General features: G+C 55.8%; 11 protein-coding genes across 11 annotated transcripts; 6 read left to right on the top strand and 5 right to left on the bottom strand.

Annotated features, from left to right (window-relative positions):
• Positions 1-3,849: 3,849 nt before the first annotated feature.
• Positions 3,850-4,158, bottom strand: CCMA1212_002490 (uncharacterized protein; the record flags this gene model as incomplete). The annotated part of the gene is made up of 1 exon (XM_073699872.1): positions 3,850-4,158. The coding sequence occupies one exon, from the start codon at positions 4,156-4,158 to the stop codon at positions 3,850-3,852; it is 309 nt and encodes a 102-aa protein (XP_073561175.1).
• A 1,566-nt stretch (positions 4,159-5,724) lies between these two features.
• CCMA1212_002489 (uncharacterized protein) lies at positions 5,725-6,422 on the bottom strand (the record flags this gene model as incomplete). The annotated part of the gene is made up of 2 exons (XM_073699871.1): positions 6,062-6,422; positions 5,725-6,037 (listed from the first exon to the last, which is right to left on the bottom strand). Exons 1-2 carry the CDS (start codon positions 6,394-6,396, stop codon positions 5,725-5,727), a joined length of 648 nt encoding a protein of 215 aa, XP_073561584.1. The 5' UTR covers positions 6,397-6,422.
• A 902-nt stretch (positions 6,423-7,324) lies between these two features.
• On the top strand, positions 7,325-7,820 carry CCMA1212_002488 (uncharacterized protein; the record flags this gene model as incomplete). Its single annotated transcript, XM_073699870.1, has 2 exons — positions 7,325-7,333; positions 7,548-7,820. 2 exons carry the CDS (start codon positions 7,325-7,327, stop codon positions 7,818-7,820), a joined length of 282 nt encoding a protein of 93 aa, XP_073561583.1.
• A 1,115-nt stretch (positions 7,821-8,935) lies between these two features.
• Positions 8,936-11,897, top strand: CCMA1212_002487 (uncharacterized protein; the record flags this gene model as incomplete). The annotated part of the gene is made up of 2 exons (XM_073699869.1): positions 8,936-10,056; positions 10,124-11,897. 2 exons carry the CDS (start codon positions 8,936-8,938, stop codon positions 11,895-11,897), a joined length of 2,895 nt encoding a protein of 964 aa, XP_073561590.1.
• Positions 11,898-12,866: 969 nt separating this feature from the next.
• CCMA1212_002486 (WD repeat domain-containing protein 83) lies at positions 12,867-14,040 on the top strand (the record flags this gene model as incomplete). Its single annotated transcript, XM_073699868.1, has 2 exons — positions 12,867-12,912; positions 12,968-14,040. 2 exons carry the CDS (start codon positions 12,867-12,869, stop codon positions 14,038-14,040), a joined length of 1,119 nt encoding a protein of 372 aa, XP_073561589.1.
• A 384-nt stretch (positions 14,041-14,424) lies between these two features.
• CCMA1212_002485 (putative mannosyltransferase KTR4) lies at positions 14,425-15,808 on the bottom strand (the record flags this gene model as incomplete). The annotated part of the gene is made up of 4 exons (XM_073699867.1): positions 14,425-14,581; positions 14,643-15,261; positions 15,339-15,599; positions 15,661-15,808. 4 exons carry the CDS (start codon positions 15,806-15,808, stop codon positions 14,425-14,427), a joined length of 1,185 nt encoding a protein of 394 aa, XP_073561592.1.
• A 547-nt stretch (positions 15,809-16,355) lies between these two features.
• Positions 16,356-19,075, top strand: CCMA1212_002484 (Gamma-tubulin complex component 5; the record flags this gene model as incomplete). The annotated part of the gene is made up of 2 exons (XM_073699866.1): positions 16,356-16,427; positions 16,514-19,075. 2 exons carry the CDS (start codon positions 16,356-16,358, stop codon positions 19,073-19,075), a joined length of 2,634 nt encoding a protein of 877 aa, XP_073561591.1.
• A 139-nt stretch (positions 19,076-19,214) lies between these two features.
• On the bottom strand, positions 19,215-20,015 carry CCMA1212_002483 (uncharacterized protein; the record flags this gene model as incomplete). Its single annotated transcript, XM_073699865.1, has 1 exon — positions 19,215-20,015. The coding sequence occupies one exon, from the start codon at positions 20,013-20,015 to the stop codon at positions 19,215-19,217; it is 801 nt and encodes a 266-aa protein (XP_073561586.1).
• A 568-nt stretch (positions 20,016-20,583) lies between these two features.
• On the bottom strand, positions 20,584-22,656 carry CCMA1212_002482 (Uncharacterized protein; the record flags this gene model as incomplete). Its single annotated transcript, XM_073699864.1, has 1 exon — positions 20,584-22,656. The coding sequence occupies one exon, from the start codon at positions 22,654-22,656 to the stop codon at positions 20,584-20,586; it is 2,073 nt and encodes a 690-aa protein (XP_073561585.1).
• On the top strand, positions 20,602-22,764 carry CCMA1212_002481 (uncharacterized protein; the record flags this gene model as incomplete). The annotated part of the gene is made up of 1 exon (XM_073699863.1): positions 20,602-22,764. One exon carries the CDS (start codon positions 20,602-20,604, stop codon positions 22,762-22,764), a length of 2,163 nt encoding a protein of 720 aa, XP_073561588.1.
• Positions 22,765-23,655: 891 nt separating this feature from the next.
• CCMA1212_002480 (uncharacterized protein) lies at positions 23,656-25,383 on the top strand (the record flags this gene model as incomplete). Its single annotated transcript, XM_073699862.1, has 3 exons — positions 23,656-23,664; positions 23,878-24,136; positions 24,197-25,383. The coding sequence occupies 3 exons, from the start codon at positions 23,656-23,658 to the stop codon at positions 25,381-25,383; spliced, it is 1,455 nt and encodes a 484-aa protein (XP_073561587.1).
• Between the last annotated feature and the right edge of the window lie 1,918 nt (positions 25,384-27,301).

Below are 27,301 nucleotides of genomic sequence, written 5' to 3'. Positions count from 1 at the left end.
TGTATGAGTATGTAGGATCAAATCAGCGCGGGATAGCTCTTGTCACCGTGCAGACGGGGAGAGCAATCCGAGAGCGCCTAACACATGATGAACTTGGAGCGAAGCAGTACTGTAAATCCGACTCTTGCCCAGAAGCATGGATCGTTCGAGAAAAAAAGGGGGGCGGCTGCCGTCTCCATGTACTCCGTATTAGCGGAGATGCAAGCCTGTGTCCGACGATACCTACTGTAGATACTGAACTTGACAGCAGAATGTGCTCCGTACAACGTGCCTGGCAGTAGTATGGACCAGGCGCAAGGTGGATTGCATCAATCCTGCGCCGGGATACTGCCGGTAACAAAGCCGGCGAACTGCATCTGTTAGTGCGGTGTCTGTGGTGAGCTCTGTAAAACAAGGAACCAAGGTTGTAGCACCGATAATCCCTCCTTGGGTGGGTTGCAGTGCTCCTTCGAAGCAGAAGACAGCGGATGACGCTCCTCCGTAGCTCGTCCATAGCAGTGATCATTCGTAGAGTATTCCCCAGTCCCGTACTGCAATCCGTGAAAATATATATGCGAAGTGCTCGTACGAGGCACTGCTGCTGAGGATAGTTGTGCAGAGGCTGATATGAGTCGTTGTAAGAAGTACTTTACACTGCCGCCGTCACTGCCGTCTGAGCGTTGGCGTTGTCCTCTGACGACTGCACTCAACCGGACCCAGGCTGCCCGGTTTATGATGGCTGAAGCAGAAGATGTTTCCTGACAAATCAGCCCTTCTCGGCCTAACGAAATGTTGGCTGTGGTCGAACGCGACGGTGGGCTCAATGACTCAATATCCTGCTGATTGATGTTTTTGCATTACTCGACATTCGACTTGCCAATCATTGCCCGTCGTGTCATACATACTTCAACTGTGCCGGCATGTAGGGTTTAGAGCCAAAGCACGGATGGGGGACGTCGGCAGATAAGCCCCACGAACCGCGATTCGTGGTTGAAGCTCCCATTGTGTGGCGTGGACGCAGCCGGCGTTTGCAAGCACTGCGTAATACTGTTCCCTGATGGTGAATTAGTGCCGAGCTTTTTTGGACTTCGCTTGTTCGTCGGGACCGAAGGACGGCGAGAAGGATCGCCCAAAGGAGTATTGCCACACAATGGTAGGTTGCGAGAGCCGCTCCCACCCACGTCTTGGCCCAGTCGTGTAAAGTACTACTGCATGGAAGGAACACACACCCGGGCGACTAGCGGCGGGACAAGTATTGAAGATCGAAATGGGAGCCGAAGACACGTTACACTCAAGGAGCCCTACCGCGAAAGGGATGTCCACGTAAAGAGCACGGTCTGAACCGAAAGGTATGCAGCGGCGCATTTACCGAGTACGACTTGTAAGTAGGCCATGTTGCTTGCCAGAAGGCATCCGGGTGCGGTACTGTCAGATGGGCTTTCGATTTCCTCGCCTTCTCAAACCCTTCTATTCTCTAGTATAGATTCGGCGGTTCGAAATAGGAGACGCTAGACAGCACCGGTGCGTAGGAGGTCGCGGGACGCGCTAAGAAGTAATAGATCATCCTCGTTGCTTACAGGGGCTCGTCAGCACCGAGGCCAATTCGAGAATAAGAAGCAGGAGGACAAAGGTTGGTGCTCCGTACTGTACGAAATCGACCTATCGTTGCAGTTACAGTGTCAGATCTCCGCATCAAGGGCCCATGCCGGCTAAGTCTTCACCGGTCTTACTTTGACCAACTGCACTTCCATGGCACAGGGCGAATCTGTCAGCCATACCGTTGGTTGAGGCACCCCTGTTTGTTCGAAGGTCCATCGAACCGAGAACGAGCTGTCGCAAGGACCAAGGCACGTGTTTGGGCGTGACGCACCGAGAGACACTGAAGAGAAGCGTGTGCGTGCCGGGAGACTCTCGATGCTTGAGAATAGACAAATACATTCGATACTTCGCACTTCTGCCAGCAAGGCAGTGCACAAGGTAAAGTCTCTTGCACCATAGGTTGTAATTCGTGCTACTAGGTACGACTACCAATGTTAGCCCGGTACTACTACCGTATCAAGTATTTGTAGATGTGACGACGCTGATCAAAGACTCGGCCGAGCTGGTTGGTTCTCACTAGACTGACCGGTGATTAGCGTTGCATGGCTGATCCGGAGATGGTGCTTATTCAGGCAATGGGGAGCCGGGACTCCCATGCTAGAGCCGCGGACTTCGCGGGCAAACCGAACGGCGGAGTGGGCTCCGGGGTACAGAGGCTTGTTGAGTCAGGCTCATCAAAGCAGCAGCTCCAGGTGCCGGTATTCGTAGCTGTTGTGAGCATGCAAGGGCACTTGTACTCCGTGCGTCCGGCGAGCTCCCGTTTCGGAGGCCTTGCGTGGAATAGAGGCGTTACAATGACCCTCCTAATAACGGACAAACTCGTTGAGATTTTGCTTGCCATTCTCATTTGCTCCTCTCCGCCGTGCCTGCGAACTACGTGTAGTTGCATGCGCTGAAAAAGGCTTGCTGCGACGGAATGCGGCATGATATGGTGCATTATCGCTGATGTTGAAACCGGCACATCGGCGAGCTTATACGAGGTACTGCATCACACCGTAAAACGCATTAGTGAAGCACCGAGCTGTTCCCTACTAGAATATTGAGCCACTTTGATAGAAGAAATCCATCGCTTCCATGCTGGGGTCAACGTCCGTGCTCGTCGACGGCGTGGAGATCTCACCCCGAACCTGAGGGGGTGAAATCCCTATCCGCAGGGTTTGCTGTGGAGTCCCTTTTTTTGTCTGAGCTGGCGTTCGCCAGTGCTCTTAACAACCCGCCTTGCGCTATTTTCCAAGGTCCTTTTTTCTTTTTCCAGCGTTTGGTGGTAATGTTTCCGGCGGCGATCTAACGGTGACTAGCATAACGCGGCATCATCACCGCCGGTAGTTGGTTGCGCCATGCGAGTGCCCAGAGAGTAACCCTTGTGATTGTGCTAGCAGCAGCAGTAGCATCTGCTCCCACTATTACTGGATCGCAGGGAAAGCGAACAAGGAAGGACCTGGAAGAGCGAATGCCGAGGCGAGTCCTCTATCAGCAGCCACAACTGCAGTGACTCGGCTTAATGGGCTTGGTGCAGATTGCCGTCCAGCCTCTAAGCCGGAGACTTCGTGATAGGTGCCGCTGGTCTGTATGAGGCGATGTGTCTCTTTGCGTCTGCAGTATCGCGTAAAGCTGCGGAAGCCATTGCCCTCGATAGCTCGAATTCCGTACTTGAGCAACATTCTAGGATAGCTTGGTTGGCAGCTCATGGGGAGCACCTGGGNGGGGGGGGGGGGGGGGGGGGGGGGGGGGGGTAAGACCTTTGTTTAACCACTCCCACATTTTCGACGAAATCTCCAATTGAGTCGCCGACTGCCTACTCCATAGTCGCATGCACTCCGTGGTCAACCGCAGGATAGACCGCATGAAATTCCGACGGCGGATCGGTCGCTGGTCGTCCCGACTCCGGTATTGGTGGTTGTGCGTCCAGGGAATTCAGGGTACATGTATATCAATTCGCCAGACCTCTCAAGTACAAATCGACAGCTCTCAGGCTGAGCACTCTTAAGACTTTCCGCTGCAATGCGATGGGAGATGGTGTGTGTGCGTGTAAGAGTGGCAGCGCCCTGCTCATGTAGGCATGTGCTCCGGGCTCGAATGCTGTGAATGGAAGCCAGACATTGAAGCTACCGGAAACCTGGAATCGTACGTAATTTTCCCGCTTCATATCCCACATATGCGGCTGAGAGATGATACTCGTACAACCTGCGCCCGTATACATCCTCTCCCGTCCGTCCGTGTTGCGTTGGCAGTCCGGGTGTGGTACCTCATCTTGGCATACTACCTAACTACCTACTCGGTAGCGGTACTCGTGCGAGGTCGTAGAAGCAATTTCACATGCCGCTTGCGTGTTTGTAGCCTATTGGAGTCGCGGCGTCGGATAAAGCAAATAATACGTAGGATGGCTTTCATGGAGATACCAATATCGCGGCGTGACTGGGGGATTCGAGCGCCATCCAAGTCATTGAACAGACTGCTGTCATCGAGGGCCTCAATAGGCAATATGGGACTCCTGTACGCCCGGGCAGATAAGGTGGTATCGATCGTCCTGGTGAGCGAGACACCGCCTCCATTGTTGAAACATGGTCTTTCTCGCAGCATGGTCGCCCATTGTCCTGGTTCGATGTAAGGAAGCGCTGTTAGCACATGTGCGTTATGCCGCCGTGCTCTCAGACAATCCCCCTCCCCTCCTTCTTGTCATCATATGATACACACATCATACGCCAAACGTGCTCAACGAGCCAGCATTGCTCGAACCAACAGCGCAACGAGCCGGAACTGCCCCAACTCTGTACCTTGTATCTATGTCAGGCTGGATAAATGCCTGCTCTTGTATGTGAACAAGGACATTGTTTGTACTACTCCGGATGAGTAGCATTGGCCGAGGGTTGTGGACGGAATTCCCTACATGGCCCGATGCATGAGGCTAAATCTGGTATCAAGTGTCCCAAACAAGGGACTGCAGCGGCGAATCTGTCGCTCTCCCAAACGAATTCTGGAATAACGGCCACAAGTATCCTTGCATCTGCCGTCGGGCTGTCGTCTTTTCTCAGAGTAAACGATTCTTTTCGTGCCGGGAGCGGCAAGCTGTGCACAGGCCATAGCGAATCGTTTGACTGCCGAACCAAGAAACCCGGCTTGCCACGCAGCTAACCACACCTCCCTACCAGGTTGCCAGGCAATCTCCTCATCATCCTGCACGTAGTGGCATCAAGTGCTTGTACCTACTCGTCCACGATAGCAGTGGTGTTCTTATTGCTCCCAAAGGTCCCCACCCACATGCCAAGGAAGGTAAAAGCAACGAGGCCACCCCGGTCGCCGTGTGCTCGGGATAATTGTTGATTAATTAACCTTCTATGGGATGAAGCAGGTGGCATTGTCAGCCGATCCCCTGCCACTATCAAGAAGCGCGGCCAGATTTTGCAGTTGCTCTTGGTGTGCACGTCGAAGGAAACAGACAGGTCCAGGTAGAGCGGGCGTCGAGCTGGACGAGCCTGTACGGACAATGCAGGCATGAACCAACTCACACCATCAAGGGACATGAACGCATCGCTGGATGCCCAAGGGGGTGGGTGAATCGAGAGCCTCTGCACGTTTCTGGTGTGATTGTTCCGGCTGCTGATCAGCGAACGGCCAGAGCCCGCGTGAGCTTGGATCAATCATCCGCGGCCACCGATCGGGAAATCAGTTCAATATCTCACTTGAAATGTTTCGGATGCGCTGATCCATGACGCGCCGCTGTATGTGATAATCTGCAGTCCACGCCCACCCACATGGTTACACCACTGCGACCACCGGTTCCAATAATAACCAACCCCAGAAGGTCGGAATGCTTGCCGAGCTCATCCTTTTTAGTGCGCCGAAGACCCTGTTGAGAGATCCCTGAGCACTTCCATCTGGCGACCCTTGTAATGTGACATCAGGTTGCCGGAGCGAGAAGTAAGGGGGGGACTTGTACATGTACTGTACTCGTACGGGCAAGAGGCCCGCAATCATGGTACTTTTGGTTGTCTCAGCCCGGCTCCTGCGAAGTCCCAAGGCAAGAGAGAGCAGCAGCCAACAGAGTGGCCACCCAGTTCTGAGTTCTCCAACAACCAACATGCCTGGTTTTCGACCAACATGCCTCTGGCAAATATTTTTAGGCAGATATCATGAGCGAGCCAACAGTCAATCACACAGCACCAAAGGCTTTGTTTGCAACTGCGGCCGAAGGGGAAGTGACAAGACAATTGGCGTCGCCAAGCAAGGAGCAGCGTCGGGTCGTGCGATGCAGCAGAGTGTGGCGCTGCCTTTGGCGTATGTGTTGCGATATGAATCCTCGTACGTGTAACGAGCATGGCGCTGGCAAAGCACGTTAGCATGAGGAGAGTGCGGCAAGTAAATGAGCCATGGCATCACCTTACAGGTGCTGGCCGGCTTGTGAAATGTCAGCTTGGCTCCTCTATGGGTGCTCTGCGCGGCCTCGATGTCTGCACTCCCACTTCCGTGGCATGTGCGGAATTACTGCGTGCCGTGGCTCGGCCAGGATGACCTTCTGGATGCCGCTGCACATGCCGGCGGCAACCCAAGCCGCAGCCCAGCCCATTGTGTGGATTGAGCCTCCTGGCCCATCGGATGCTTCGATCTGCCGGGCTGTAGCGAGGCAATTGGCATTGGCATTTGCAGTGAAAGCCGGCCGTAGAGGGGTGTCGGCGTGGGCGTAGCTGCAGCACAGACCGGCAAAGCGTCTCGAAGGCTAGTGATTTGTAATGCGGTGAATCTCGAGAAAACGAGCCCCCCAGCGCCAATGCGTCTGTGACGATCCGAGATGATGAGCGGAACGAGTTCAAAGCTGGCCATGGTGAGTGGTTCAAGTACGAGATGTACTGTACATGCGACGGATGATATTACGCGTAGATACCTAGTAGCGTACCTAGGCAACAAGTTGAATGCAGAGGTTTCAAAGACCGAAAGGATCCTCTGTCGTCAACCATTCGGGCTTTCCCCTTATATTTCATCCGAGGTATTCTTATTTTCTCTTCCTCGCTTTTCGGCACTTGCCAGCCAGTGCCTTCCATAGCATTAATACCTGCCTACCTAGCTCCCCAGGCACCTCTCCTGTGCCTGCTCAAGCAGTTGTACGACGCAGTTGTATTGAAATGCAGGCAGGTGCAATGCGCGGTATTCCGCTTCCAGCACCTAGAAAGTCTCCGGCTGCAGTTGCTTCCAATGCTCTTGCAACCTGGAACCTGCAAGTGCCTTCCGTCCTGCAGACCAGTGCTGTCGGTACTCCGCAGATTACAGGCTGCGCTCCTTCCTCCACTTGGACGGCGTGCCTCGCGAGCTGATCATCTCCTGCCGCTCTCTTGACTTCGGCTAATAAAAAGAAGAGGCGCGCACGGAATAGAAGGGATATTCAAGCAGATACTCCTCAAAATCCAAATCCTCAAATCGACTGCCTAGGAATACTTGCGCTGTGGCATGCTAGACGCCCTTTTGCATCCCCCAAAACGACGTCCATCTCCGCAATCCTCCGTCCATCTCCCGTGGCTGCTGGCGCTTCGCTGCCTCTGGTGCACCGTCCCTCTGCGGGAGTGACAAGACAGACAGACAGACAGTCGGTCAGTGAGAGGGTGTGGGCGGTGCGGCTGACTTGCGTCGCTTCATCCAGCTTGCTGTGCGCACGCCCTCCCGACCAGGGCAAAAAGTGGTGTGGCCGCAATCTGTTTCCGTGAGTGCGCGCGTGCGTTCTGCTGCTTCTCTTCTGCGCAAACCACGCCGCGTCGTCATGGCCCCGGTCAGCCATCAGTCCCTCTAGCGCGCGACCAGGATACCCCATTGAGTATCAAAACCGCATCTTCCCTGGCCCGAGCTGGTCTTGGCCCTCGTCGTACGGACGCCAGCCACAGTCGCCAAATCTCCTGGATGCGCAGAGGCGTTTTGGGGGAATACCGACGCCAGACCGGCAAAGTCCCGCCTAGTTGCTGTCCCCTTGGCTACGCCGCATACAGCCGCGGGATCCTTCTCCCGGCAGTGCAGCGCAGCTGTCGCAGCTGTTGGACAGCGTCGGCGAGCAAGCAGCTTATGCTGTGAGACGTCTCTGCTGGCATATGCCCAGCAGCCAGGCCAGCCAGGCTTTTGGCAGCCGCGCGAGGTTCATGGGCCGCTCTGACGATGCCAGGCAGCTAGGACCTTCGGCATTCCATGCTTCCGTCATGGGCCAGCAGCACCTGAGCATATCACCATGGGCTCTGACCCCCAGCAGGACCCCCATGATGGCATGACGACGACGGGTCCGTTCACTGCTAGCAGAGCCAACGATGCGCCATATCAGATTCCACTGCTACGTACCCTCGTACAGTATGCACCAAGTACTACCAGCAGCACTCCCTCCTCTTGGACGAATCTGCATCCAAGGTCCCGGTCTGTAGGGCCGCGGCAACAACACCAGAGTGGACCACCACGCACGTGTGGCAAGGTGGGCTGGGACGCTCCATATCCACAGGTTCAGGTCCGGAGCGACACTATCGAATGGTCCTTTTGGGGACTTCCTGGATCATGGACCACCCCCCCTCCGGCCACTTTTGACTCGAGACTGATACCGACCAACGGCCTAGCCAGATAGTAGGTAGGTAGTTATTTGCCTTGTATCCACACAGCTGCACCCATAGGCGTGCGCTTGCCCAGGCTTTCTGCACAAGCACGAATTCCGTCCGTTACAGGCCTCAGCCGCGTCCGGCTCATTGGGAACTGCCCTTGTTGGTCTCGTTTGCCTTTTGGGGTTGCTTCGGTGTATCTACTCTATTTCTGCCGTTCACTTGGCTGGACCCTGCTAGCTCCTCTCTGCAACCCTGTCCGCTTCTCGAGACTCTTCTCGTTTTGTGGGCAGTGGTGGCCTAAATCTCAAAAGCCACTGATACCCTCCTCTTGACCTCCTCGCCCGCATCTTCCCCATCTCCTCCCCCAGATTCTCAACAAAGTCGGTACTCGCCGCTGGATCGTTGACTCGGGGTCTCTCCTCAAAGCCTTGAAACCTGTCTGCTCTTGCCTTCAATCATTCATTGTCCTTTCGGTTTCGAATCTCTGGCTGGAAGGAGTGTCATAGAAGACGCCACTCACCTGATCACTTACAAGCCTCGCGCACGATTTCAGAACTTGGATCACTGCACTCACTTGACCAGCAAATACTATTTTGGGCGTTCATACGTCGTTGCGTGTGGAAACCTTCCTCTTCGCACCTGGCCTGTGGAGCAACCCGGTTGGACACCTTAATATCTGCTTAGCCGCTCCTTTATGTTGCTGGGCGCTTCTTCTTCCTGAGGGATCATCACTTGCTTCCTTGGAGATGCAAGTCTAACAGCTGCTGTTGTTTATACAAACAGTGTCTACCATCCTCTCAATGGGCGGACTACCAACTCTAGAATCTCTGCATCGCGCCCCCTCGCCAGATACCCCCCCTGAGCTGATAAGCCCAAGTGCAACATCATTTTCTTCTAGGTCGTCGCCCCTAGAAGAGCAAGCTGCTTGGGGCCCTCGCGGTTCGGTCCTTCTTGCTGCTGCTTCCATGTCACGTTATGGCAAGGGCTCCGTCGACATGGCTGTAGAGGGTAATACAGATGATGGACGGAGTCGACAGGAATCAGTCGGCACTTCGTCCGCTGGACAACAGCTTCCATCACTGAGCAGCCTCTTTGGCCCTCCCTCGGCTATGCGACCTCTCAGCTCCCCACACACGGAGCGCAATGGACTATATCCTTCGCCTTCTCCTTTAGACAGGCCACGGCTGTCGTCGAATGGAAACTTGTCGAGCTCCTACTTCCCACAGACCATTTCACCTTCTCCGCTGCAATCGAGAAGTCTCCATGACACTGCCTACACCTACCACGACAGACAATCCACCCATGCCCCGACATCTTCCTTCCCTGGGCCGCAATCACCCGAATTCTCGAACCACGATCACAGGGGCTCAGATGCGCGTTACGAAACCGAGATGCCGCGGAAATGGTCCGCCTACCGCGAGGACAGCAGGCAAGAATATCAGGCGGCGGGATCTCGCGACTCATCTTATATGCAGGCTCAAAATCAGCTCAGGCCTCATCTCACGGGGCAGAAAGATTCAGCCCACGATTACTCCGAACGGCGACCCAGTCAAGTCCCCAGTTCGGATGGCAACCCGCCATCAACTTCAGCTTCCACCATACCCTCTGATATTCCTGTTTCCAAAGACGGCCTTGGACCCAAAATCTGGACAGGCACGCACTTTCTACCGAGATTCGTGCGAGCAGCAGAGGTGCCTGGCGAAGGCATGTGCTATTTCTACGACGATGGAAGTCACTGCAAGACCGTCATTGACGGCGAAGCGGTAAATGCTCACTGGGGCGTGACGAAGGCGGGGAAGCCTCGCAAGCGACTGGCTATTGCATGCGTGACTTGCAGGGAGAAGAAGATCAAGTGTGACCCGGACTATCCACGATGTGTCCAGTGCGAGAAGTTTGGTCGCATCTGCAAATTTAAGAATGCGTAAGTGCACGAGACCCGCTTGTGTATAATAACATGCCCCTTAGAATGGTGCTTACGGTGATTTTAGACCTAGAGGAGGCAATAATACTTCGCCATCGACGTCTCCCGTCGAGCTCGACGACGGCCGACAACTCGAAGCAGCTGATCTACGGAGGTCGATCAGTGATGTAAGCTCTCCTAGATCGCCGCGAGCAATACAGCCCCCTTCTCCAGATCGCGGATACAGCAAGAGGCTCAAGCTGGGACCTGAGGCGTACATTTCCAACGGCGAACCGCCCGCCTCGTTCAATCGCCGATTGGACTACCTCAAACCGCGGATCGCAGAGCAGCCACCGCCTCCACTTCTCCCCGAGCCGTCCAGGATCCCCGACGATGTTCTCGGCCGTGCTTGGCGGACAGATCCTTTTGCCTCGACCCCTGACTTGATCACCAGTGCTCTGGCCAGGTTCTTCGCCAACGTGGACAGCACCATGATTCTACAGTTTCTTCCAGAGGACGTCTTTCAGCGCTGGGTTGTGGCTTCTGTTGGACAAAAGTCTCCCGAAGACTTGATGCTCCTCTACAGCATCCTTGCTGTTGGCTCTGCGCTCTGCGGCGATCCCAAGCATATTGCTTTCGAATATGCCCAGGTGGCTCACTACGCGCAAAGGATGACGGGGCTCCAGTGCTTACAGTTGGTGCAGAGCCGGATCCTCCTTGCCGTGTATTACATCTCGACCTGCCGAACCCGAGAAGCCGATGAGCTGATCTCTTCCGCAGCGGCTAGCGCTGCGTGCTTGCAGCTGAGCTTGGAACTCGACCACTCCCGAGAATCGGTCATGACTATGTATCCTCTGGGGCTCAACAGGACGGGCTATGCTGAAGCTCGCAGGAGGACTCTTTGGTCACTGTTCATGCTGGAGAGGCTTGGCGGGTTGTTCCCGGAGCGCCCGGTAATGACTCACGCAGAGGACATTTACATTCGACTTCCTGCCGATCTCAATAGCTTCGAGAAGCAAGCCGAGTCCCGCGCACGAAGCTTCGACCCATACTGCGGCCGTGACGTGTTGAATGAGCGTTCGTCAGACGCCACTGTCACGGGCTACTATCTTGAGATGGTGCACATTTGGTCGGACTGCCAGGCCTCCATCTATCGAATGGCTCTTAGACGGACGCCCACCGAAGCCGAGACCACGAAGCTGCAGGACCTTGTCAAGAGAGCCAAGAACTGGGCTGCTTCCCTCCCCTCTCGTATGACGTTTAGTGGCGCAAACATCGAGTCGGCTGCTTTCTCGAGAAGCACAGGGTCTTTTCTCAGCATGCATTTTCTTTACCACCATACCATGATCGAGTTGAACCGACACCGCTACGGAGCCGGCCAGCTACCCCGGGATGTCCAGTTGGGGCATTCGGCCGAGTGCCGAGAGCACGCAAGCCGGGTCCTTGAGATGCTGAACAGCCTTGAGCGTATCCTGAGGGTCAGGTCTGCATTGCTGAGCATTCCTCCTCCCGCCATGGCTGTCGCCGTCACGGAAGCTGTCGATGTCTTGACTGCCAGTGGGCCGATGGCCGTCCTTCCCGAAGTGATTGATCGAGTTCGAATCGCCCAGTCGGCTGTTGACAAGATGAAGGATGTCTGGGAGGCATCCTCAAAGGACGGTCTAGCCATCCACCGGCGTCTGCAAAAACTGAATCGCATTCGCGAGCTGGGATCGCGGCCGCCCAGCCCCATCCAGGGCTATCGCTTGCTTCCTCTGTCAGACAACACCAAGGAGAAGGAGCTCAGCCACTGGCAGATCTTTGATCCCCTTGAACAAACATTTCCCAGAGACATGGACGTGATCTACGTCGGCCTCGCCTAGATGCCTGGGGCTTGAGCGTCTATGTGTTGCAATTCGAACTGGATGGCTTGTTCCATCATCTTCATGTATTTCATGTATACATCCACCTCTACTTTCTACTTCCAACCTTTTTCTCTTCATTCCATTTCATTTCTTCTCTTTTATTCTTTGTTGCCTTTGTTCTTTAGCCTGTTCGTGTTTTAAAAGGGGCTCGATTTTGGAAACGATATTAACGTGTTATGCATGGTTTAGCGTTTAGATCGCTGCCCGTTTGGGCTTTTCAGGAGGCATCGAGATCAGGGCGACTTGAATCGGATGACATGGGATGAGGAGTTTGGGCATTCGATATATCAAGGAGGCCTTGGTTGCGAATCTGTATATGTTGAATGGGGGGCTACTCCATCTGAATGGCATTTTACGTTAGATGCCATATGTCTGTATAGCGCCTTAAATTCTTGCTGTTTATCAATTCTAAGTAAGCGCCTAGACTTGGAATCATCATGTGTGAGCATGCCATGTGCCTCACCTACCATTACATTTGGGGTACTGCTGTTTGTTGTTTACACCTTGGCCCCTATCTGAAGGAGTCGACGCGTATCACGTGCCCATACACGTGACCTTATTCAACGGCATCTCTCATGTTCTCGCAACGTGAAGTCAAGAAGTTGTAAACCAGCTACATAAGAGCTCGGACGATACGATTACGGGGAAATCTTGGCTTTTCTGCGAACAGCTCTGTTTGCGTATAGTCACAGCATTAACGGCAGATTAACGCATTGATAGTGTGAGAAAGGGACAGCGTAGAGGAGCCTGAGGAGTTCATCACAATGCCGTTCTAGGACAGCGCCGTCTCTTCACATCTCACTCTCATACTCAAGACGCTTTCAGATTGCGGCTTCGATTCTCCCAAGCGTTCGCCGCGAAGAGGACAAAAAAAATAAAAAAGACTGAGGAGAAATAATGATGCGATGAGCCGTGGTGCTTCACACAATGGTTTTCCCAGATAAGCCCGTGGCGCATCTTCTCGGCTCAAATGGTTCGTCTCTGAAGCAGTCGCATCCTTTGCGCCCCCCTATCTATGAATATCCAAGCTGAACGAAGAAACTCTCCAGGCCCCGTCCACGCTGTAACCTATTCAGCCTCACCGGGAAACTACATCCTCACCGGGTCCGCAGACCGCTCCATCCGCCTGTACAACCCCTTCCCCAGCACATCCGTGCCCGAGATCCGGCCGAGCGCAAAGCCGGCCGTCCCCCAGGGCCGGCTGATCCAGACGTACGCCGCGCACGGCTACGAGGTGACCTGCCTGGCGGTCGCGTCCGACAACGAGAGCTTCGTGTCCGGCGGCGGCGACCGGGCCGTCTTCCTGTGGGACGTCAGCCGGGCGGTGACGACGCGGCGCTTCGGGAGCGGCGGCGGCGGCAGCGCCTCGGGGGCTCACTCGGCGCGCGTCAACTGCGTGAGCTTCGCGGGCGACGGGGACTCGCTCGTGGCGAGCGGCGGCTTCGACACGACGGTGCGGCTGTGGGACGTGCGCAACGCGAGCGGCTTCCGGCCGGTGCAGGTGCTCGACGAGGCGAAGGACTCGGTGACGAGCCTGGTGGTTCGGGGCGCCGAGATCATCGCCGGCAGCGTGGACGGGCGGGTGCGCAGCTACGATGTGCGCATGGGCAGGTGCACGACGGACGTGATGGGCGCGAGCGTCGTCAGCCTGGACGTGACGAGGGACGGCAAGGCCATGCTCGTGGGCTCGCTGGACAGCAAGCTGAGGCTGATGGACCGCGACACGGGGACGTGCCTGCGGGCGTACTCTGATCCGCTCTGGAGGAGCGAGGAGCTGCGCGTGCAGTCGCTGCTGGGCGGCAGGGAGAAGTACGTCGTTGCGGGCGACGAGATGACGGGCGATGATGCGGCGACGGCGGACGGCAGCGGCGCGGGGAGGATCTGGGCGTGGGATCTGCTCTCGGGCAAGGTGGTCGCCAAGGTGACGGTGCCGTGGGGGCCGCCTGGCTACGAGGCGAGGAAGAAGACGGTTGGCAGGGATGGGAAGCCCAAGGTGCGGAGCAATGTCATCAGCTGCATGGCGTGGCGGGAGGGAGGCTGGGGAGACCAGTTTTGCATCGGGGGGACGTCCGGCGTGGTCACGGTGTTTGGGACATTGTAATCTTGAGGAATGGGACAATGAGAAGAGTATTGTGGATTATGGTGTTACTATCAATTGGAAGATTTTGTTTTCCTTATTTGCCTTGAGCTAGTCTGCTATACTGTGTATCATGATAGATTCATATCGTACAAGATGGTATACCGATGTAGGAGTAGCCACGCAGCCCTTGTCAACAACGGGGGTAGATGGTCGATGGAACAAGCGTGTCTTGCACAACGTCTCCCCACGATGGTGAAAGCAGTCTTGGACATCTTACATTGTCGCACTTCCTGACACAACGTGGTGTTGACTGCGTGTACCAAGAGCGCGTGGAGGTGGATAATGGTGTGTATAAAGCGTAGTGGTATGGCTAGATGTTTCATTGCCTCAAATTGAAGCCTTTGCTCAGCCCATGCCGGCATATTTGAACCAGTTAGGCCGGCAGTCTTCTCGGTGAAGGAACGGCTCGCCGTCTGTTAGTCGTCCAGTAACGCAGCCCTTGCACTTGGGCGAGTTGGGACAGTTGAAGAAGGGAATGTGCTGGTAGCCGATATCACGGAACCTACATTCAAAGTCAGTAAGACGGGCCAAAATTGAGGGTGAGAGAGAGGGGCAAAACGAACCAATGGATTTTGCTCGAGTCTTCAAATAGACCCAGGGCAATGCTGTGAACGGGCGCATCACCCCATCGCTCGTAGAAGAAGCCTCCCGCACGGTCGAGATGCTCAAAATAGTCCTCATACACCTTGCTCCTCCAAAACTCCATGTCCGCAACCTCAAAGTTGCTCCAGAAGTGGCACGTGGAAAAGCCCTGGGCCTCCCTGTTGTGCTGCGGCCGCCGAGTATCGTCGATAACCCACTTGATGGCGCTGCGCTCGTGCAGGTAGTTGGGATGGTCGGCGAGGAACTTGGCCGTCTGGGGCCACAGCGTGGGCAGGGTGTGCGGGTCGTCGTAGAGGTTGATGGTGAAGCCGTACGTCTTGTTGTTGTCCTGCATGTAGCGGAAGACGTCGTAGTCGACGTCGCAGAAGAAATGGACCTTGGGCTCGACGCGCCAGTAGTAGCGGACGTCCTTGAGGGCGGGGTGCTTGTAGAACATGCCGCTGTTCCAGCGGCACATCTGGTGGTACGACATCATGTTGGCGTACTGAACCCCGTTCTTCTTGAGCACGGCGGCTGACTCTTCGAAGATGGCCGGGTCGATCCACGAGGGTGCGTCCCAGTGTTCCTTGGGAATGAGCTCTTCGATTTGATGCTGGTTAGCCTCGGAACTCTGATACTACCTCCTCCTGCTGGAGGGATGCATGTAGGCAGCATACCGTAGTTGCACGTTGCGTTGGTCACGGCGCTCGTCTTCTTCTTGAACTCGTCCGAGAACGGCTTGTCGTTGAAAAAGGTCCACGGGTAGTTGAACTTGCTGTTCCACGTCCGCTCGAGATCTACCATGGATGCCACCATGTCGTCCACCTCTTCATTGCGGACGAGAGCCAGCAGCGTGGCGCTGGCTCGATCGCTGTCTTTGGCGTCGGGCGCATATCGATCAGAGGTTCGGACGAGGACACCCTCGGGTTCGCCGGTGGCTATACAGAAGTCGGCGTGAGTATGTAGATGCAGCCGCAATGCTTTGTCTCTTCAACTTACGGTCCAGGTTGGGATCGCGCTCAAAGTTAATGTAGCGATCGCCCGGGCTGTTGTATGAAGACGAAGGCTTGAGCAGCTGGTAGAGAAAGAAGCACCACAGGACGGCGGCCAGGCCTCCCAGGGCTCGAACAGGCCGGGCAATGGCCATGATGCCGGGCCGAGGACGTGAGCGGGATCAAACGAGTCGCGGAAGCCCAGGAGCGAGGCTGCTGGATCAACTGTCCATGAGCAGACGTCGGCGGCTGCGTCGGGGCGAGGAGACAACAAGTGTCGCAGGTCGAGCCTTGAAAAACAGCGGTTATCCGGTCTGGCGAGGCATCCAAATCGTCGCTATTCGCGCATCTCCAGCGTTGGAGCAGAGGTGTGAAAGGGGGCACTCGCTAGACTAGTGATGCTCGGCAGGTTGAGTTAGTTGCTTTATGCCGCCACGCACCAAGAGAAAAATGGCCTCCCGATAAGAGGTTCAGGTACAGTAGACGCTGGCTTCCCCCCCACAGACGCGCTACAGACGCGCTACAGGGGTTGTTTAAGTGCCGTCAGTGTCTCGCTTCAGCACATGCAGCCGTCCATCCAGCCTCGACTGATCAACATCAACATCAACCTCGCACCTCTTCAATTGCTCCATGGCTCTCGACTGCGCACCTCACTCAGCTCTGGTTGGCTGCCATTGCTGCTAAAGATGCCAACCGCTGGCCATGGCCTACGCCGCACAGCTTGGAGCCCTCACTGAGGAGCTCATCGAAGCCGTCACGGGCCTTTCTCGCAAGGTGGGGGGAGGAAAAAGAAGAAGAAGAAGAAGAAGAACCCATGGGATGATGTTCCAGGGCTGACCGTTTGAACCGCATCCTCGCAGACAAGATCGAGGCGATACAGAGCCATCTACGACGCCACGCTGCAGAAGATCAAGTCGCAGGCATATCTCCGCGTGAACCAGTTCGAAGTCCAGCACACCCTCGACGGGCTTGAAGAGCGCTTCCGCGTCAACAACCGCGATGACCTCGCCGACGCATTCCGCGATAGCCTGGATCGGCTGGAAGAGCACGAGACCAAGTGGCACCCAGAGATACTGGCGTTGCTGCTAGGGCTGTCCGACCAACCGACATTCAAGACGAAGCTCAGCGACCTGGATGCTGTGCGACAGCGTGAGGAGCGGCAAGCACAGGTCTTTAGCTGGGAAGAAGTCGCACGAGAAGATGGCTGGGATGAGGACGAGCTTCTCTGGCAGACGATTGATTACAGCCGCGAGTCAGACGACGACGACGACGACGACGCCGACGAACCTGCCCAGGACGAGCTGGACGACGAAACGCTCCTTGATGTGCCGCTCATCTACGCTTACGACATTGATCATAGTCTGCACAAGGAGGGCAGAACGGCCACCGACTGCATCATCCAGCCCGAGGATACGGAGCTCCTCAAGGGGCTTCAGTCGACGCAGCAATGGCGGACTGAGGTGCCCCAGAAAGACGACATAGGGACCGTCCAAAAGATTGCCATTTCGGAGACGCATATTGTCAGGGAAATTCTGTTTATGCTGCAGGGACTGAAAACGTCACTATTCAACGACACTACTGGCTTGCCGGAGCCAAACTACTACATGCAGCACGTCACCTGGGAGACGTACAAGGCTGTGATACACGGCATTGCAGAGTCTGGCTGGCGCATTCTGCTGCTTCGGAGGTTTGTGAGCCACCCGCAGGCCATTCCGCATCTCCAGGCGTTTCAAGACTGCATCGCAAAACGACTTCGTGGCTTTGATATCAAGTTGTCGGAAATCGAAGCTCGCTTTGCTGCTCCCTCGGATGAGGCCATGTTCACGCTGCTGTCTGTCCAAGGAGAGATTGCACCCTGGCTGCAGCCCCTGCTTGTGCTCTCCAACATCATTGCGCAGATCCAGGAGACGTCGAGCTCGGATACATTCCGGTACCTTGAGCTCCTGTACGACGAGACGACGCTGGCACAGCTCCGAGGCGAAATGTCCACCTACGAGTTCCTTGCCCGCATCTTCCTCGACTGCTTCCAGGTCTACATCCGTCCGATCCGCCACTGGATGGACGAAGGGCGCATCTCGTCGGAAAACGAAATCTTCTTTATCCTCGAGAGCCCCAACAAAGTGCCCATGAGCAACATCTGGCAAGATCGGTTCAAGCTCCGCCAAACAGCAGACGGGACTCTGCATGCTCCCAAGTTCCTCAAGCCCTCTGCACACCGGATATACAATGCCGGAAAGAACATTGTTGTGCTGCGACTCCTGGGCAAGTATGAGCTGGGCAGCTCGTCTCTCGTCGAGGAGCCATCCCTCGCTTTTGAGCACGTCTGCCCCGAAGGGCTCGGCCTTGCTACGTTTCCAGACCTGTTTGGTGCGGCGTTTAATCGATGGATCCAGAGCAAGTACCGCAAGACATCTACCACGCTGAAGGATGCTCTCTTTGAAATGTGCGAGCTCTCCTCGTCGTTGGATGCGCTGCAGGCGCTCTATCTCATGTCGGACGGATTTGCAGCCGCCTCATTCACGGATCAGTTGTTCGATAAGCTGGAAAACTTGAACCCGGTGTGGTATGATCGCTTTGCCCTTGTCGGGACTGCTCAGGATGCCTTCATGTCGCTGGTTGACGTAAGCCGACTATCTGTGAGCGTCCACGTTCGGGGCACACGCATGACGGTGACGGACGCCCGGGGTTCGATACGGGCCGCTCTACCGCATCTAAGGGTCGACTACCGGCTTTCCTGGCCGGTGCAGATTGTTGTCTCGGAAGAAAGCATGGAAAAGTATCGGGCGATTTTTACCCTGCTCTTGCAACTCCGACGAGCGATTCACATTCTTCACAGACCCAAGATTCTCGACAACTACATGACCGACATGGAAGTTTGGGACGAGCGCGCCCTGTTCTACACCGCGCGCGGAAAGCTGCTTTGGTTCTGCACCACTGTTCAGTCATACCTCGCAACGCTCGTCCTGGAACCCAACGAACGGGCAATGCGGCGTGAGCTGATGAGGGCTGAAGACGTCGACTCCATGATTTCGGTGCACGCCGCCTATCTGGAGCAGATGATTGAGCAGGCCTGCCTGGGGAGCAAGCTAGCGCCCATTCACGAGCGCATGCTCGACATCCTGGACTTGGCTATCAGCCTGGAGCTGGCGAGGGAGGGCAAAGCCGCGTGGGACGGAAGCGCGCCTTCTCACCTGTTCAGGAAAGAGGACGAGAGCGGCGAGGGAGAGGTGAGGGAGGAGGGGCTGACGAGCGAGGATTATGTAGAATGGCTGGAGGAGATTAACGCTGACTTTGAGGAGCATCTTGGCTTTGTCTGTTTGGAGCTGAAGAGTGCTGCGAGGGCGTCGAGTGATGCGCAGTCTGCCAAGTGGGATATTCTGGCAGACATGCTGCAAGCGGGCGATGTCAGAAACAGGGGATGACGGATTAGTATGACGCAGAGAGGCTATGATGAGCAGAGAGATACCCTTATCAAACATTGTTCAGTGGCTCGCAATCAAGAAGAAGGGCATTTTTTTTTCAACATCTTACGTATACATAGGCTCTTCATACTCATCTTTTCTATGTAAAGCCCTTATTCAGCTGGTCCGCGATAAACTTCATAATGGGAAACATCTCCTCCCTGTCCCTCGGCATAGCCACCTCCCTCCTCCTCCACCTGACGACCCTGACATCGGCAAACTCGCGCTTGACGGCATCCGCCTCGTCGTCATCCAGCTGACACACGAGCACAGGCGTCCTGCTCTTGTCGCGGCTGCTCAGCGTGGGCACCATGGACTGCGGGAGCGGTCCGCCGATGGACACGACGCCCTTGCATGTCTTTCCGAGTTTCTTCTTCTCCTGGCTCCCGTCATCCTCGTCAGCGTCGGAAATGTCGACTATGCGCTCCATGGTGCGGAGGCGAGAGGCAAGGCCCAACGCAAGCGATCCTCCCTGACCGAATCCGAAAAAGAGAATGTCATTCATTTCCCACCCGCATTTATCCAGCAGAACCTCCTTGACGAGCTTCTGCATGATGAGTCCCGCTGCTTTGTCGAAGCCCGGATCGGGATCCAAGTCGCCCGTGCTGGAATCAACGTTCAAATCATCTCCCCAGTGGAAATGCCCGCCTTCGCCCTCGCCCCCAGCAGCACCAAGAAGACCGGCGGGGAGGGGCGCGGTGCCGCGGACGGAGATGGCGAGGACGCCGGGGAGGGACATGTTGCGCGCGAAGGAGGTGAAGGGGATTTCGTTGTCGCCGAGGCCGTGGAGGAGGATGAGGATGGAGGTTGTTGATTCGCGGGGGGAGGGGAAGTGGAGGGCGTGGGGGAGGTGGGATTGGAGGGGTGTGAAGTCTGATTCGGAGGGGATGCGGGGGGGCATCTTTGAATTTTTGGGGGGGCTATGGGAGGAGGTTGATGTTGTTTGGATGGTGTTGGTGGTGGTGGTGATGGGATGAGATGAGGATGGATGAGTTGAGGTGCGGGAGGTGGTGGTTGGATTGGATGAGCTGAATGGGTGCGGAGGTATAGTGGATGGTTAAGGAAGTGTGTTATCTGAGTTGCCGATATATATATGTCACTTTTGTTGAGAAGGAGTTGCTTTTGATAATGATGTACGTCAGATGAAGATGAAGATGGTGGTCGAATGGTGATGCATGTCTCGGAGCGGAGAGGGACCTGAACAGCTCGGAACGGAGCATTGTCCCGGCGCCGGGAGGGATCCACAATCCAAAGACCTACCTAGGCTTCAAGGGCCGTAAATCCAACATGTGAAAGGCAGCAAGTCAATGAAATTGAACGAATTCTTTTACTTTCACTGAAGAAGGGAATCATTCATTGTATCCAGATTGATTCTACCTGTAGAACTTGAGTACGCAGAGTTACATATGTATATATGTATATAATTGCAAAACAAGCTCAAGGTATCCATAAACAAATCGTCAAAAACATCATCGCCGCACTACTACATGCTCATCCACGTCCCTTGCCTTGACTCTGGACGGCCCAGGCTTCATCTTGATCCACTCGCCGTCCGCCGACCAGATGCCCGCCTTGGTGTAGTCCCCGCTCGAGCTCCCCAGCATGTACGCAAAGCGAAAGTACTCGGGCAGCCCCAGGGTGGCGTTCCTAGACCAGACGAAGCTGTCCCGCCGGTCAATGATGTCGTCAAAGTACCCCCGGAAGCGCTCGACGTCGTTGACGAGGATGCTGATGCCGTCGTAGACGTTGCTCGACGGCTGGTTCCACGTAAAGGTAATGTTGGACGTGCTGTGCGGGCCCTCCCCCAGGTGGATGACGGGCTGCGGGATGGTCGGGAGGAGCGTGCCCTTTTGCGCGTCTCCCTGGAGGGCGACCGGCGTCTCCAGCACGGGATCGAAGCCCCAGCGCGCGATGCCGTTGATGAACAGCCCGACCAGGAGGCCCTGGTAGAGCAGCGACGGTCGGGTCTGCAGGCTCGTGCCCGGCAGCAGCAGGAGCGCCAGGACGTAGTGGTGGATGCGCAGCTGGAGCCCCGGGAGCGTCAGGGAGATGATGATGCAGAAGATGAAGAGCGCGTACAGCTTAATGTACTTGATGAACCGCCCCTCCTGTCGGAAGAAAAAGACCTGCGACAGGCAGATGAGGAAGAGGATGATGACGATGGTGGCCAGGGCAGCTCTGGCGCCGGGCTGCTGGTCGAGGTCGTGCTTGTTGAGGCGCTGGATGGGGATAAAGTCCAGCGTGTAGTTGGTGAGGGCGCCCACCCAGCAGGCGCCCAGCCAGAGGACCGTCTTCTCGACCTGGGCCGTCAGGTGGTTGAGCGTGCGGCGGACGCCCATCTTGTCGTACATGACCCAGGCGCAGAACATGGCCGGCACGAACTTGCCGAGGATGTTGGAGAAGAGGTCCGTCACCGTCGAGTGGCCTGGCTGGTCGAGCGACATGCCGACGGCCCAGAAGATGCCGGCAAAGGTCGGGAAGAAGAAGAGGGCGGGCGAGGCGGTGCAGAGCGACAGCACGCCGGTGAAGACGGTGGACAGGGCCAGGATGGACCATCGCTCGTCCCTGGCCCGGCACTTGATGTCGGGCACGAAGCGGAACGACAGCGGGAAGTACGAGTCGAAGCCGACGCTGAGGATGCCGTGCCGCTGGGAGCTGACAAAGTCCTGCTGCTGCCCGACGAGCTCGACGACGCCGCAGCCGCCCTTTTCGTTGGGGAAGAGGCCCGCGTGGATGGCCGCGGCGCAGATGTACGAGTCGCCGCGGTACGTGGCCAGCTCGGGCTCGACGTCGCTCGAGGGCCCGCCGACGACGAGCGGCCGGTAGATGACCTCCTGGTCGCCGACGGCGCGCGGGTTCAGCACATGGTAGCTCTCGCACGAGGCCGGGCACTGGAAGGCGAAGCCGCTGCCGTTGAAGGGCCTGCAGTCGTTGCCGTCGAGCCCGCAGCCGTTGCCGGCGCTCCAGTACGTGTCGCCGCAGCTGATGGGCTGCGACTGGCCCCAGCCCTCGACGGTCGACTCGATCGTCTCCTGGCGCTTGACCAGCACAAACGTGATGAGCCAGAGCGAGAAGTAGAGGAACAGCGCCCAGGTGCGGTAGGCCTTGGGCAGGAAGCGGTCGACGAGCATCAGCGGATACTCCTGCACGGCCGGGAACAGCGGCTTGATGCGGTACGGCTGCGGGTTGGGCGGCCCGCGAGACCATTTGGCAAAGGCCAGCAGCACGCGGCGGACGGGGTACGGGATCCTGCGCCAGCGCTTGGACGAGCGCTCGTCCTGGATGAAGCGCGGCGTGGGCGCATTGCCGTCGCTGCTGCTGCTGTTGTCGTCGACGACCTCGAGCGGTGCCGGTGCCGGTGGTGTCACTGCTGGCGGTGTCTCGAGCGGCGCATCGGGGTGGTCAATCTCGGTGACGGTGTTAGTCGTGGTGTCGACGAGGCCGTTGCCGGCCGCAGCAGCGCCGGGCTGGTCGTTTCGCTCGGCGTCGTCCTTCATGAGTGGCTCGCTTTCATCGTGGTATGGCTCGAAAGGTCTCACCATGGCTGGGGAGGAGGAAAGAAGAAGAAGAAGAAGAAAAGAAAGGCCGATCTTTTTGTTTTCGCAGACCAAAAAGTCAATCCCAACGCAAAACGTAAGAGCCGGGGCTAGCTGGAACAGGTATGTATGTAAGCCCTTTTTTGTCTTCTGTTGAATCCAACCGCCAGCCACTGAAAACGGACCCCAAAGTTGGAAACACGGCCGCCTCAGCCTCTTAAATACGGAACTGGGGGAGGGAATCTGGGCATTGGATCTGGTGGGTCGGGGGGGCAGGCCAAAGCTCCGGAAGCTCGGGAGCGTTTTTAGATGCAAGATGGAGTCGAGGGTATTATTCGTTGTATGGAGGGATTGACGGAGTAAGCGGCACGCGGCCGGGCTGATGGGGTGTGATTGGGTGTTCTTGTCGCTTGATGCTTGGGCTCGATCGCGCGCTGCCCGAGGCTCTTTTCCGAGGGGATCACGAATTGCGCCTTAGTTCGCAGGATCGTGGTTTGTGCTGGAGATGCGATTGAGCGGTGCGAGGAATCAGGCACAAGGCACAAGGCGAGGGTGAGGCTCTCAATTCGATGAAGGCACGGCGGCTATTTTCCGCCTCTTTAGAGCTGCTCTAGTGGTGACGGATGCGGTCAGATTACTAGGCTGATGGCTTTCACTTCATGCGACCCAGCTCAACTGAGGCGCCAAATAGGAGAAATTCTGTTAGGTCCATGCTTTTTATTTCGCTATAGTATGCGGACCTTCTCTCGTCAAATCCTCAATTCTTCATCTCGCTAACAAAAGACATCCATCCAGCCGGCACTTGGACCGAGCATCTTCTCTGCTGTCTCTTGGCCAATCCAGCAAAGGGGTGTCATCATCAAAAGGTTCGGCATCTAGACGCACTGGCTGCAAGAGGTCAAGCGCAGGTTGCTAAGTATCGGGCCAACATCGGCAAACGATAAGGCGCGTGGGCTCTTATCGGCCAGGCACCGCAAGAAACGTCGATCAATTTGCGTGAATCACATGTACAAAGTACGAAGATGGGGGCCAATCGTGAAAGATTCAATGTGATTCGATATTCGCCAGCATCTCTCATTCAGCCCATTTGACGCATAGACTCAAGCAGTTGATGACTTTTCACTCCATCAAAAGACGTACTTTGATTTCTCATATACCTCTGTTTGCGTTATAGACTCGCTGGTCCTTCTTTGTTCATCTCATTTTTCGTCAACCTCCTCACCCTAGAACGGACTCCTCAAAATGAGCGATTCAAATCTCGACAACAACCCCCAAATGTCTGGCCGCAAGATATTCGAGCTCATAAGCTCTGCAGCCATCGACGGCTCAGCAGCACGATTGGGTAAACTCTCTCTCCCCGGCAAAAAGGTCATCGACACACCAAACTTTTTCGCAGTCACATCTCGCGGGGCGGTGCCCCATCTCACTCCTGATAACCTCAGCAGACACACATCTGTAAGCGGAGTTTACATGGCATTCGAAGACTGTAGGTCTATTCAGATCATCTTCTCCTTCCGGTGCTACTTTGTCTGACACTGGGTGGTAGTCATTGAGAAAAAGGAGCCTCCTGTATACCAAACTCCTGGCAGCGATACCTCACGCCGGCTACACAAATTCACAGCCCTGCCCCCAAACAGCATTTCCATACTTGGTCCGCGACGTTGTCCCGCCGTGACAACCCCTTACGGAAACACGCCCAAGGCAATGACCGTATTCACTTGCACCGGCTTCCGCAGTGTAACGGTGCCCGAATATGCGTCCGCCGTCCAGTCGCTGCAACCCGACATTGTGCTCCCAATGGCCGAGCTGCCGCACACCAGCGCAACACCTCCGTCGAAAAAGCTGATACGGATGGTGGAGCGGACGGAGGTGTGGCTGGATGAGTTCTTGGACAGACTGGGTCCGTCCAAAGTCCCTGAAAACCTCGAGAGTTCCGTGTTTGCTCCCGTGCTCCCAGTCGAGTACCCCATCCAGTGGGACTATCTCAGACATCTATCGGAAGACGTGCTCGATAAGCTGGAAGGACTGGCAGTCTATGGCACGAATTTGCTTCCCGAGCTCGTCAACTACCCTCCCCTAACACCTCTCCCCAAACTATCCATGGACCCTCCCAAGACCCCCCACGAAGTCCTGCGCCAGATTTCCCTCGGCATCGACATCTGCACGCTCAACTTTGCAAACAGCACCTCCGACGCCGGCGTCGCCATGACATTCTCCTTCCCACCCCCAAGCGTCGATGGAGTACAGCCTCTCGGAATCAACATGTGGTCCCCAGAGCACAAGGTCGCCGTCGTGCCGCTTGCGAAAGGCTGTCCGTGCTACACTTGCACGAAGCACCACAGGGCGTACCTCCACCACCTGCTCAACGCAAAGGAGATGCTCGGCTGGAACCTGCTGCAGATCCACAACCACCACGTCGTTGACGAGTTCTTTGCAGGCATTCGCGAGACGCTTGCTAAAGGTGGACAGGCTGCCTTTGAAGAAGCGGCGCGCAAGTTTACTGCTTCGTATGAGCCTATGCTGCCTGAGGGTACGGGTGAAAGGCCCAGGGCGAGGGGTTACCACTTCAAGAGCGAGGCGAGCGCGGACAGGATTAATAAGCCGGCTTGGGTAGATTTAGACAAGGAGGCGTCGGCGCAGATTGCGAGTCTTGCGCCTGAACCCGACAGTCGGGATGAGGTGGTGGCGGAGGTAGATGTGGAGGCAGCTGCAGCAGCGCTGAGTATATCCTAGACTTGATAGAGATGGATTGCGTAGAAAGTACAGAATAAAAAAATGAGAACGAGGTGTTGTACCTTGTTGGCATCTCACTAATAGTTGAATACTCCAAACATTACCCCACGAGAAATGGATAATGGACACATCTTATGAAGGTCCAATAAGGCGATGTTGTGCTCGCTCTTTTGTCAAGTAATTCTCTTATTTTTCTCAAGTGGCCTTTATGTTTGGCATCTCGTGATATACCAGACTTGACCATAGCTTGCCTGTCATGTCTGTACTGCTCCTGTCTGATAGTGCAGATAGACATTGGGGCATAGTTGAACCGACTGCGAGCATTATCAACTTCATCTATGTACCTATACAGAGCCTGGGCTAGAGTGGTGCAATCATGTTGGTATAGGTATCGCATCGTTCGTAATGGGGTGCCTACTCCCGGAACAAGTTTGATTCAATGTTACATGTGTTGACATCGACATCAGTACTACTATATCGACTGAGGGCTCGAGCTGAAGGTCAAGGTGTCCTTTGGTTCCAGCGTCGGTCAACGGATTGAGAAGAGGCTGGCTGCTAGTTTGCCGGACAATGTGGACCGTTTTGTGACTGCCGCCCACATACTGACCGCGCCATGGACGTCGTATTCCTTTGGGCGAGAGCCCGAGTGGACAGACTGAGCATTTGTTCAGGAGTGTGCCTTGATATAAGATGATGCTGATAAATGAGCAGCATCAAAGCAAAGTAGAGACTCGTCGAATGAGATTTTAACTGCCGTCTTACCTATACTGGAACTGTATGTGACCAGGACGGAGCAGTAATAGCTCCGGAGGGTCCATGGCTATGAAATCTCATCGCCGTAGAATGGAATGATATCAAGGGAATACTAAGTCAAAATAAGAAATCAGAAATAAGCATAACAATAACAGAAACTCCTAGTGCGCAACCTCAGATGGTGCCTGCCAGCAACGGCGAACTTTTGCACTTTTCGATAGTCAAATCGCACGGCAGCCGCGAGCCAGGACCAGTTGCAGGCTCTCGACGGCCAATGAAACCGAGGCATCACGCCACGGGGACGAGTGCCAAGATGCAGATGTTCGGGAAAGCACGAGGGATGTATTGATTAGCAGGCCTCATTCGGCTGCAGACGAAAGTCCCCAGGTCCCCTGTAGAGGCGCTAGACTGGATTGGTTATAGCGAGAGACGGTCAACGACTTTGATGGATGAGGTTATTCTGAGCTCGTTCCTTTCCTAGGTAGGTAACCTTAGTAAAGCACTTACTACGACGATACGAGAGAGGCGTTGATTGCACTATGATCTGATCATGGTGACTGGGATATTATTGTCTCCTCCAAGGCGAGCTGCCAAGGGTCCAACAAACGTCCGGGTCGATTGCTGGCATTGAATACTCCAACACGTGCCTGCATTGCTGGACAAGAAGCGGGCTGCCTTCTGTGCCGCCCCGGTGCTTGGGCATCGCGATGGACGAGGTGCTGCCAGCTTTTCCTGGCCCGATAGGGTCCTCGTATGGCGGCGAGCATCTGGGGGACGCCTCATGTTCAGGAAAACTCACCATGCATGCCATCGTGGGTGGCATTCTCGAACGTGCAACCCTGCGCCCTCCCCCACACGAGAACTAACAAAAGGGCAAAGATACAGCCCGTCCAGACCATTTGAGTGCCTATCCTGCCTGTGATGCAGTTGCGACCTCATATCTGTGTCCCACGGTGCCATCGTCCAGCCGCCATGGACTCACCAGAGGCAGGGATGCCGATGCTTCCCGGCCAGCTCGACGAGGTGCCTTGCATACGCCCTCCATCTCCATCCCCATCTCCCCTCCACGTGTGCTCAAGGTGGATGGCACAACTGCTGAGCCAGGAAGGCTAGCGGAATGTGCCGCCAACTGCAACATTTTACGTGGGATCGGCCTGGCCATTAC

The sequence above is a fragment of the Trichoderma ghanense genome, assembly GCF_004382785.1.
Source record: "Trichoderma ghanense strain CCMA-1212 chromosome Unknown scaffold_2, whole genome shotgun sequence".
In the NCBI taxonomy this organism is placed as follows: Eukaryota; Fungi; Ascomycota; class Sordariomycetes; order Hypocreales; family Hypocreaceae; genus Trichoderma; species Trichoderma ghanense.
The sequence above is the reverse complement of the archived record's forward strand: the minus strand, read 5'-3'. Positions and strand labels throughout refer to the sequence as shown.